We start from the raw sequence: 11,870 nt of genomic DNA, 5'->3' as shown, positions 1-11,870 counted from the left end.
AGAAAGAGAAAGAGAAAGAGAAAGAGAAAGAGAGAGAGAGAGAGAGAGAGAGAGAGAGAGAGAGAGAGAGAGAGAGATTTTAGTGAAGCTGCACAGGGGAACTCAAACTGTTACAAGAGAGAAAACATTTTAGAAAAGACATTTAAAAAGAGATTCAAAGAGACATTCAATAAAGACACACTGCTGCCATACGTTATTGTCTCCCCCTCTCCATCTACCTCTATACTGGGATGGATGGCTGACAACACACTAAGAACATTACCTCAAGAAATGAGATTCTTCTCAACTATCACTTCTTCTTTAAAAGGTCCTGGATGCTACTGACACCACTGATGCGATTGGCGTCATTATCATCGGCTCACAATAGCTACAATTCAAGGTCAACCTGACAATGTCTTCACCTGAGACGGTATTTAGAGAATGTAAGCTGAATAAATCCCATCTTCCACTTTCTATGCAGTTAACTATACAATAGTTAGTATATCTCACAGCACATACTGTACAGCATATAGCGCACACCGCAATCATTGAAAATCAAGTCTGGAAAATGCACGATTGTACTAGGCATCGAGAGTCTATAGAGGGAGCCGAGCCATGCCATTCACCCCTACATATGGATGTAATCAGTGTCAAACAAATCTCCACTTTTCTCCTTTTTTTCTTATTTGGAATAAAAAAAGGGGGTGAGATTAAGATAAGCCGAGGGGGTGAGAGTGCTGGCGCTTCCTGCGTCACCGCAGAAGAATGTGATTTATTGGCATGAGCGAAAGGGGGGAAAATGGAGACTAATTTAGCCATCAAAAGGTATTATGGGCTCAGACAACGAGAGGAAACTTACAAAGCAGCTGCAATTTCTGGCTGATAGCTCTCTCAGTATGTATGTGTGTGTATGAGTGAGTGAATGAGTGAGTGTTCGTGCCTGCAAAAGAGAGTTAAGTGTGTATATTATAAGCCATGTGTCTGTATTATGAATGTGTGTCTTAAGTGCATAAAAGTTATGCAACTGCACACCTCTGAATGTAGGCTGAGCCTGTTGAGGCTTCTCAGTACCACCACCTCCTCAGCTACGGGCTGGAGGTTTTGATTTGTGCTGGGTTATATTTGTGCATTGCCACATGTGGCTGCAGGATTCTGTCACAATTATGGACTAGCTGTGAATGTGAATGTGTGTGTGAGTGTGTGTGTGTGTGTGTGCAAATGCAAATATGTGTGTGTGTGTGTGTGTGTGTGTGTGTGTGTGTGTGTGTGTGTGTGTGTGTGTGTGTGTGTGTGTGTGTGTGTGTGTGTTTGTAATGTGTGCATGTTTGTAAGTGTGTGTGTGAGAAAGCGAGACCGAGCAGGTGTGTGTGTGTGTGCGTGTGCGTGTGGCGGGCGGCCTCACCAGGTGTTTGGGGCCTCTCGGGCGGCGTGTTGTTGCCGTTGCTGACGGAGGTGTTCTCGTCCTCCGAGAAGCTGCAGTCCTGGTTGGGCTCAAAGTCCTCGTCGGCCGCCATGCTCTCCATCAGCCTGCTGACAGCACCGCCCTTACTACCACAGCGCACCTGCCAGGGACAAACACAGCACAGCACAGCACACGTTAGTTAGTACACCAGCACGATCACTCTAAAAGTAAACACCAACACAGCAAAGCACAGCACAGTACACGTTAGTTAGTACACCTGCACCATCACTCTAAAAGTAAACACCAACACACACACACACACAATTGCAGAAATACACACAAACACACATAAAGGTGCACAATACAGGCCCTACTGTGGCTGTAACGGTAGGGCACTGGGCTGCTATGCCGGCGACCCGGGTTCAATTCTGGCACGGGCTATTTACCAACCCTTCCCGGTGTGTCTCTCCCCACTCTTTTCCTGTCCCCCTCTCAACTGTCTTGTCACTAATGAAGTCTAAAAGACCAAAAATATATATTTTCAAAAAGCGTGCCCGACGATACACACTCACACAAATATGTAGGATATAAACGCAGACACGCATACACTGCACACACAGTATACACACCATGCTATTTACCCAGGATGCCACTCCCAGGATTAACTGGTGTGTGTGTGCGTAGTGTGTGTGTGTGTGTGTGTGTGTGTGTGTGTGTGTGTGTGTGTGTGTGTGTGTGTGTAATAAATGTGTGCTCACTTATGCGGCAAGAATTGATTTGGGGCGAAACCTATTTAGATGAGTGACGTGAAGGGCCTTCTGTGCAAAAGCAAGAGATTCATCTATGAAATGGCAGAGGACCCGAGGGAAAGCACCCCCCCACCCCCCCCTCACTGATTCTCTCCCATGGTGCACCTAGGCACACCAGCCTCTTTTTGGATCATTACAACATGTGATTTTCGTGCTGCTGCTTGCACTAAAATTAGACCATCTTGGCTCCATTCTGCCACGCATAATAAATGGCCAGGTGGCTAAAGAGCCATGGAAAAGAAACAAACAAATAAATGAATGAATTAATTCACTAAATGAATGCGCCTTGAGAGAGGCGAGGTGAGAGAGGGGGTGGGCGGGTGTATGGAGTGAGATGGTGAGAGACGGGAGGGGTTGGATGGAGATGTCCTTTAGCTAATTGTACTCCCCCCCACCCCCACCGCTGGGTACGGGTGACTAATTAGGCGCCACAGCCCCCCACCTCCTCGCGCACACACAAACACGCACCCACACCCCATGTCCGATCCAAAGCTCTCTCTAACACACATGTCGTCCAATCCAAACCTCACACACACGCACACCCTCTCCTGTCTCCCCTGACTACTGTTTCCTTAATCAGGATGGTGTGGTATTCCGAGCAGACCTGTGATGCCCAGATTGAGGTTGAGATGGGGGGAAAGGTTGGGGGGTCACTGGTGGGGGTGGGGGTGGGGTGGGCTGTGTGTGTGTGTGTGTGTGTGTGTGTGTGTGTGTGTGTGTGTGTGTGTGTGTGTGTGTGTGTGTGTGTGTGTGTGTGTGTGTGTGTGTGTGTGTGTGTGTGTGTGTGTGTGTGTGTGTGTGTGTGTGTGTGTGTGTGTGTGTGGTGGATGGCTTTGAAGATTCTGAGAACTGCCAGGTAACATTATTCTAATGCCTTCTCAGACGTCTCTAGGAGCACCCAGGTCTGCGCGTGTACGCATACACACACACGGGGCCCCCCAACCCTTCCCCGAATGAATAGCCTCACAAAATGGCAGCTAGGTGCAGCCCTTAAAATATTTATCGCCTGGGCAGGGCGGTGGCTCTGGTGCCATAAAAACATATTACTGGGAACGCCACCCTCCCCTTACGGAATTGCGATGCACTATTTATGCACTTAAGGCCCTGCTAGAGGGGGGCGGGAGCGCGCGCGCGCGAGCGAGCGAGCGAGCGAGAGAGAGAGAGAGAGAGAGAGAGAGAGAGAGAGAGAGAGAGCGAGAGAGCGAGAGAGAGAGAGAGAGAGAGAGAGAGAGCAGGCGGGGCGGTGGGCGCATAGAGATAAGTGTTTTAATGCCTGCAGCGAGGGGAGATGGGAGGAGGAAGAGAGAGAGAGATAGAGGAGGGGAGGAGGAAGAGAAAGAGACGAAAGAGGAGGGGCGGTGGGAGAGAGGCAGATAGTTATGGAGGGAGAGGAGGGGGTTGCCGTAGTTACCTCTCTGGGTTTGGGCTTGACCTTGGCCTTGCGGCTGGGGCTGAGGGGAGTGGGAGTGTTGCTGTTGTTGTTGCCGGTGGTGTCCATGTGTGAGCTTCCGCACAGCTGCGGAGGAGCAGAGGACGCCACCACTCCACACGTACTCGCGCTCTCCTTCCCCTTCTTCTTCTGCTTTGAGGGACAAACAATAAACAATAACTTTAATAACAACAAAAACAACAACAACTTCATAATAGCTACACAAAGCAGGAAGTCAATTCACATCAGTTTGGTTCACTTCCCATCCAGGCTTAAAACGTAGACAGGATTATTAGTGAAGCCACCTGTGAAAAGAGGACGTTTATTTTGTTCTCTTCCACTTGCGTTCATTCTTGTTTTCCTCCTCTATACCTCCTCTTTCCTCTCCCGGATGTTTTCTGTGGCGTGATGTGAGGAAATGGACCTTAATGGCTTCTCATGTAGGGTGCACAACAACAAAGGTGTGAGGTCTGGTGAATGTGTGTGTGTGTGTGTGTGTGTGTGTGTGTGTGTGTGTGTGTGTGTGTGTGTGTGTGTGTGTGTGTGGTAAAGGAGAGGCAAACTCGGTCTGAACACTAATTGAGGCCTGGCAAGCTCCAGTCATCCCTTTGTGTCCACCAACATGACACACGCAGCAGGCGGCCTCCTTGTCCTACAAATGTACTCAGGCGCCTGTTGCTAGCAAAAGCACTCAAGCTGACTACCCCCCTCCTCCCCTCACCCAGCACTTAAGATAAATATGAAATAAATAAAAATAAAAGGTGACTCAAATAACGGCTGTCGATAAAAGGACCTGGGTGGGGGGCACAGGGGGGCTTGTCATTCCTTCAAGGTGAATAAAGACATCATGGCCAACATGGACTTCTGTCACATAGCTTAAGGACAAAAAAACAACTTCTACTGTAATATTGACCATACTTAACAATAAATTCAACTAAGGTTGCACCATAACAGAATATTATATGCTGTGATATAGCAACTTGTGCTGTGAAACAACTGTATTTATCCTGGCAGTCTTACCTAAATACTTTGCAAAAACTGAGAATAAACTCCATTTTATCATACGTCATATGAACTGAACACCTGTGGCAGCGCAGTGTACAAAAACTAAGAGACTGATTGTCTCTTGTTCCTGGTCTTTTCTGTGTGGGTTAAGGCAACCAAACGTCTTGCGCCTCAACCCACCCAGAGAGAAAAGAGAAGAAACATGTTCCTTCATACCTTAGTGAGCTCCTTGATCTCTCTGGGCTTAGTGATCTCCTTGGGGCTCTGCGGGCTGGCTTTGGGGGTGCGGGCTGCTTTGGGGGCGAGGGATGGTGGCGCAGCAGGAGGCTTGTTACTGGCGCTGGTGAGGACGGGAGGCGAGACGGGCGTGGCCAGGGCGGCGTCGTGCAGGAATATGCGCTCGCTGCGGCGGCGGATCCAGCGGTCGTCGTCGCTGCCGTCACCGCTGCCCAGGTCCAGGCTGAACTCCCGCGCGGGTTTGACCTTCTTGGGCTTCCGTCCGCGCTTGCTGCTGCTGCTGAGGATGCCGGTGCCGCTCGAGTCCTCGCGGGCCACGCTGGCCGGGGGCAGCAGGGGGAGCTCCGGAGCAGAGCGCTTGCCTTGCAGCAGGGACGGGAACTTCTTCCGGATCTTTCCGTCATTCTCCGAGTCGGTGAAGTCGAAGTCTGGGCCTAAGAGGAGGAGGGTGGATTAGATGGAAACACTCTAAGTTCATCCCCTTCACTTGGGCTTGACCAGAAACATAACTCTACTGAGAGCATTGTGAACACCAAGATTTTTTTTGGTTGATAAGAATTGCCTGCCTGCCTCCAGACACACATACACACACCAAACACAACCACAGACCCCATACCACACACAAACAGCCAGGGCATTATAAACAAAACACTCACTTTACCAACTCTGTTTTGACCAAATCACAGCTCTACTGAAACTATGGTGAAAACCAAGTTGTAGAGAAAAGCACAAACACGCCTTGCTGGAAAGGAAAAAAATCCCACACACGCATAACCACAGACGAACAAACCCCAACGAAACCCACTCGGGGGATTTACACATGCTTTTCTGCGTACCTACTCATTCAGCCCACCCTACCCTACCCTACCCTCCCCTACCCCAGCAGGAGTGCACCTACAGCCCACCGGGGACCAAACAGCGCCCTGCCTCCACCGGGGTTCCTCTACGGCGCAGATCCGCCCCATTGGCCAATCCGAAAGCCTCACGCCGTAATGTGCACTTAAAGCCCCTAAGTGGAGCCAGATGGCCCGAGTGGAGTGGAATTCTGCACTGATGTTATTTGGATGCACTTTGAACTGCCGGGGTCTGGAGCACTTTTAATTGGTAGGCCTGCGTTGTGTTGTGTTGTGTTGTGTGGATGTTGTGCTGTGCAGGGCTGTGTTGTCCTGTATGGCTGATGAGGTTGGGTCACTAGCGCAGGGGTTCCCAAACTTGACCATGGCACGGCCCCCCATATGCCAGTATATTCCAGCCAAGGCACCCCGTTACATGGGTCATGTCACTATTTTTCTGTGCATCCCCTTTCACAACCAAAGTCTAGGTCTGTTAGTTAGTGCCTAACTTACTGATAATAACAACAATAGTAGAAATGCTCAGAGATGCAATAGAGTATTATAATGCAGTTGTTAACTAATGAGAATATTGCGAAGCTTTTTAGTTGATTTTGGTGCACATTACTTATTTAATACATTGAAATGTTTAGTTTTGTTATGCTTTTCATGCCAACCTGCCACAGCCCCCCCTAGCACCCCCTTGCGGCTCCCCAGAGGTCCCCGGCCCCCATTTTGAAAACCACTGCACTAGAATACTGGGCCATAGTGCTCCAGCTAGGCACTGGCTGTCTGTGCAACTGCATGGGCCCAGACCTGAACCCTGATGGCAGCTAGATGCCCCATGCCTGGATCTCACCCTCACCCTGCTGTTCAGTCATGACTCCATGGCCCAGTGGAGTTGGGGTGGGAGTGCTCGTGTGTAGACGTGCTGACTGTGAGTGCACCTGATTGTGAGTGCGAGTGTGTGTATATGTGCTATAGTGTGTACGTGTGAGTGAGAGTGTGTGTGTGTGTGTGTCATGTGACAATGGCTGACAGAGCAGCAGGATCTGGGTCGCTGCACGGGACACACAACCCCACACACACACACGCACACACCCCTGTGCGCAGGAAACAGATGTGTCGGGGTGGGTAATGACACTCCAGTCTCCAGGTGGTGGGAAACTGATGTGTGCCTACATTCAATAAGGCTCCCACCGAGTGGCCATTCACAGCACAATGTGTTTTCATCCGCCAAGCACCTTTTCAATTTTCTCCCCCTCCGCTCTCCCTTCGCTCATCCCCGTCTCCCTGTATCCATCTTGTGGGCTTGCGATCGCTGCCTCTCACTCACACACTCACTCTCCCTCTCTCTCTCTCACACACACACACACGCGCTAACACACACACACACACACACACACACGCGCGCTAACACACACACACACACACTTGCGGTAACACAAACACACACACACACTCACGCTAACACACACACTCACGCTAACACACACAGACACACACACAAGAGTACTGCTGAAGGTGTACCAGAGAGCGGGGTAATGACAAGTGTGTCAAAAGGGACCAACTCCACTCCCACTAGAGATTTGGCAGTAACGTTATGCAGCCGACACCATCCCAAATGGTCTATACATCAAACACACACATCAAGCAAAACAGCACTTTGGGTCACTGACGTTTTGCAACATAACAGCTCATAATAAATACAGCATCATAGAGAAAAGAGCGTCTACAGAGTGACTGTGTGACGCACACACGCACCCACGCACGCACACGCACACAATGTACAACTCAAGTGAATGAATGACAATGACATGTTCTCCCATGCATGGAGATGCACAACAAACTCACTGTGCTTTCCAAACACAACATAATAACCAGAGCAAATAAAAAGAAGATGTGCTTCCCACTACATCAAAGTAGACAATCCCCTTCACTCTCAAGTGTGCTCACCCTGGGTTGAGTTGTACGTTTCCTTGCATGGACGTTAAAAAAAACCCTTCACAGTAAAACACTCACAGATCACAGCGCAATCCACATCAACCTAACCAGTAGTGTAGTTGGGATTTTTAAAGTGGGAGGTATGCGATATGGGAAGTCATCAATAAATTAGGCAAATTATGTCAAACCCCTCTCTTACTGTTCTACTGACCTACTGTCATTTCTTCTGCGTTTTCATCTGTTTGGTCCATCACCAGCAATACTGCTATCTATGTACTCTTTATATCCTTTTTGTATTCAAACATGGACAGAATTGTATACATCTCCTCAGGCAGAGCCGGCTGCAGAACCAAGTCATTGGACGGGCATTTGATGGGAGTATGGGGGGGGACCTTGGCGGGGGGTGTGTGGGTCCTCCCCCAGAAAATGTTGTATTTCTTAGATGCAACTTCCTGCATTTTAACCAAATTGTGGGCACAGTTTCAGCTCTATAAGGAACAGTACTTTTGTTTCTAAATACGGGACAATCCCATTATTTCAAGGGATCACTGTTCACTTATTATTTCACATTTAGGTCTACTGACAATGTCTAAATAGTGTAGCCTATTAATTTATTTCTTTATTAGGGCTATGGTGGCTAAGCACTGGTGGCATTTTATCTTATACTTTATATTTACTGTATTCAGAAAAAAATATTAATTTATTGCATATTAATGACCATATCAGCATGTTTAGGTGAATAGGCCCAGGGGGGGCACAGCAGCTTGGCTTGGGGGGCAAAGCCCTGCAATGCCCCCCCGTGGCGCCGGCCCTGTCCTCAGGAGAAGTGGTTGGTCCCTGCAACACCCCTGGCACCAACCAAACAACCAATGTAAAGCGCTTTGAGTTCCCGAAGGAGTGTAAAGGCGCTATTATAAATGCAGTCCATTTACCATTTATTAAACAACAACTCCTTGGTCCTCCACTTACCCAGAAGCCCCTGCCTCTCCTGCTTCTTCTTGGCCTTGTCCTTGGCTTCCAGCTGGATGAGGGAGAGCGGTGTGCTGACCACCATGGGGCTGGGGATGGCACTGGCCGCAAACCGTGCCAGGAGCCCCAAGCCGCTCTCCTCGAACGAGGACGAACACGGCCCGTCACTCTCATCCAACTCATAGTCATACTTGTCATCTTCCTCATAGTCATCATCGTCGTCCTCAACGTCTTCATCATCCTCTTCCTCGGAATCATCCGTGAAGTACTCTGTGTGAGGGGAGGGAAAGAGGGGGAAGAGACAGGAGAGTCGTGTTAGGATTACAGTTTTGGCCTTTGAAACGTAGGGCTTCATAACACACCCAGTGTCACCCTTAGAATTATGTTGACTTTTGGAAGGCTTAATAGACACCAATTCTCAGATGCAGGTTTCGGCACGGATGGCGATATATATCAGTGTTGTAGAGAAGTCCACTCTGCTGTGGTTAGTTTAGCAAGGCGACTCATCTGCACTACTGCTACTAAGTGCATTCTCAAGCTGAAGAACATACATGCTTTAAAAAGGAGAAAAATAAACAAACATATGCACACTGCCCGAACACTCTTTGGCACGCAAGTGTAAAAAATCTAACTCTTCCCGCCGCCCAACCCAAACCCAAACCCCACCCCCACCCCCCCCCCCCAAAAAAAAGAAACCAAGATGCTTAGGGGAAACTAAACACCCCTTTTGCAGCAGTCATGGATACCAAAAAATCCCATCATTCATCATCCTGACATCTCTTGGGGAAGGTGGGCTTACGGTATGTCTCTGCTGTTTCCCATCCCTTCTCTTCCTTTACTCATCAGCCGCTGTCTCTAATCTGATGGTAATGGTGCGGGGGGCCGGGACACGAGTGGTGGGGGGCCGGGACATGAGTGGTGGGGGGCCGGACATAAGTGGTGGGGGGTGGGACATGAGTGGTGGGGGGCGGGAGCTGAGGTTGGTGCTGGTGCGGGTGCTTGGGCTCTGACTGGATTAGGGAGGGTTCCAATGTAAATACGCGGCGCCCACCCACTGCTCCAACCAAGGCTACTGGAAGGGGGACAAAGCCCAGCTTCATGCAGCAGCGGTGATACGGCAGGCTGGGTGGGCAGCTCCTCATCAATACTGCTTTTTAAAAAGCCAAGGAGCTTTTTGGGGGAAAAAAGCAAATGGGCCAAGGAAAGGAAAAGGGTAGAGGGATGTGAGATTTAATTTAATTCAGCATACACCTCTTTCACCTCCCCCCCATCCCTTTTCCTTCTTGAAACTAAGATGGGGTGTGGTGGGGGCCGGCAGGGTATTGCAAACGATTTTGCCTGTAAGTCAGACCAAACGGGAGCGAGTAAGTGAGAAAGCTTAGCTTGTGCCCGATTCTGCTGAATGAGCAGAGGTGGTGAAAGGAAGGCAGAGTGAAGGGAGGGGAAGACACGGGAGAGGAGGAGGAGGAGGAGAGAGTGAAAAAGAAAAGAGTAAGGGTGACTGAGAGGGGGAGAGATGTGGAAATACAAAAAGCCCAAAGCAGCAGCAGCAGCACCCCCATAACTGCCCCGGTTCCTGACTAAGGCTGTCATTATTTATTAACGCATCATTCAGCAAGAAGCTTGTCCGACTGATACAACTGATATAACGCAACAGCAGACTCTCAAGGACTATGTAAGACAGTAGGTACCCGTTAGGTGGGGGAAAAAAAAAACAGGAAAAAGTGCAACACCAACAAAAAAAACTCTCCTCCCTCCCATTTTGCTTTCGTGGAGAAGCTGCGGGACACGGTGGTTAAGACGAGGACAGAGACAGGATGTTAGCAGTGCAGTGCAGTGCAGTTAAGGGTTGAGGAAGCTGTGGTGAGCTGGTTAACACATAAGACATTATGAAGCTTTGAAGCAAACAAGTAGAGCAAGAGCTCAGCTTTTGTAGTCTTGTGGCACGGGCCCGACTGATTCAGTCTTGTTTACACTCTGCAGTCATGTTGGGGGACTGACGACAGAGCAAAGCTAAGGTATAAAGGATCAAATAAACAAACAAACAAAAATTAAAAACCAACCACGGGTAAGTGGAGGGGTTGAAGCAAGCGAGGGGAGGCACACAAAGCGGGCTCAGTGTGGGGGGGATGCCTCTGTGGCCCCAGGGGGCCCTTAGTGAGATCAGACGTCAGGGGCCCCAGTAGGGTAGCCTGGGCCTCCTCAGCCATGGTTATGTCCTCTATATTTACAGAGCTACGAACAACTCAACCAACTCAATTGCAGAGCGCTGGCAAAACATCAACACTATGCACCTTGGTATACTGTATATGGATAGCACAGCCTCATTTTTCTTTACACCCTCAGCTAAGTCAACATGGCAAGACAGTCAACCTTCCCTCACAGTCCATCAAAACTCGAACACGAGCACACACACATCTCCTCAGGCTATGACGAATTTCTACACTGCTTTAAAACCCTTCCATCAGACCGGAACTAACACCACATCACGTTAACTTTTCAACATTGACTTGAATATTATCCATTTAGTGTCGATGGTTTTCCACCTTCCATTAATTTTACTACTCATACAGGACAATACTACACTATCGCCTCACCGTCTCACACCTCTACACAAGCGCCAAGGCCCAGCACTGGCACTGCAGTACTCATAATAATCATTACTGACAAGGAGAGTCCAGACATTCCAGACATACTCTGGCTATTAATGGATGTAAACGAATTCTAAATTTGCTCGGTAAATCTTGTCAATCTATTGAGTTTTGAGCAAACACACTTGGTATTCACCACCAAAAGCGCTTATATAACAGCAGTGAGCGGGCCACAGACTTGTGCCTAGAGAAATCCCCATTTTATAAACCCCTCTGGTTTCAATTATTTAGTGATTTGCTACATCGATCACATCTCCATAAATGCCAGAACCGGAGAGACTGAAATGCTAGAATCTGACAAGCAAAATGGCAGCAGCATAAAGCGAGCAAGGTCTCTTGTTGTGGAGTCCCATGACACTACATCACGATGGCAGGAAAGCTAACGGCAGACAGCAGCGTGCCCCACGGGGGTCTGCCCTCTTTATATGCCTACCTTTGCAGAAGAGGACTAACCAAAGCTAGAAACACCAAACACACACACTCCACGCACTCCAGCAGCATCAGCTTCTAGCATCAGCATGATGAAGTGGCAAATGCCATCATCCAGACTGTTAACTGTCAACTATATGAAATATGTTCCGTCATCCAAAAAAAAAAATCCCAAAATCTTAAAAC

At 48.9% G+C, this 11,870-nt stretch overlaps 1 protein-coding gene across 5 annotated transcripts in view; it reads right to left on the bottom strand.

Moving 5' to 3' along the window:
• The window catches only part of tnrc18 (trinucleotide repeat containing 18), a 95,242-nt gene that overhangs the window by 21,019 nt on the left and 62,353 nt on the right, over positions 1-11,870 (bottom strand). For 4 of the 5 annotated variants that reach the window (XM_063186531.1, XM_063186515.1, XM_063186541.1 and 1 more), the window contains exons 18-21: positions 8,605-8,874; positions 4,841-5,295; positions 3,602-3,772; positions 1,382-1,541 (exon numbers count right to left, since the gene is read on the bottom strand). In XM_063186531.1, coding sequence (XP_063042601.1) covers positions 1,382-1,541; positions 3,602-3,772; positions 4,841-5,295; positions 8,605-8,874 — 1,056 coding nt within the window. The remainder of the gene's footprint in view (positions 1-1,381; positions 1,542-3,601; positions 3,773-4,840; positions 5,296-8,604; positions 8,875-11,870) is intronic. The other variant, XM_063186536.1, reaches the window with a different exon arrangement.

The sequence above is a fragment of the Engraulis encrasicolus genome, chromosome 2 (genome assembly GCF_034702125.1).
Source record: "Engraulis encrasicolus isolate BLACKSEA-1 chromosome 2, IST_EnEncr_1.0, whole genome shotgun sequence".
In the NCBI taxonomy this organism is placed as follows: domain Eukaryota; kingdom Metazoa; phylum Chordata; class Actinopteri; order Clupeiformes; family Engraulidae; genus Engraulis; species Engraulis encrasicolus.
This window is presented reverse-complemented; position numbering and strand designations above follow the sequence as displayed.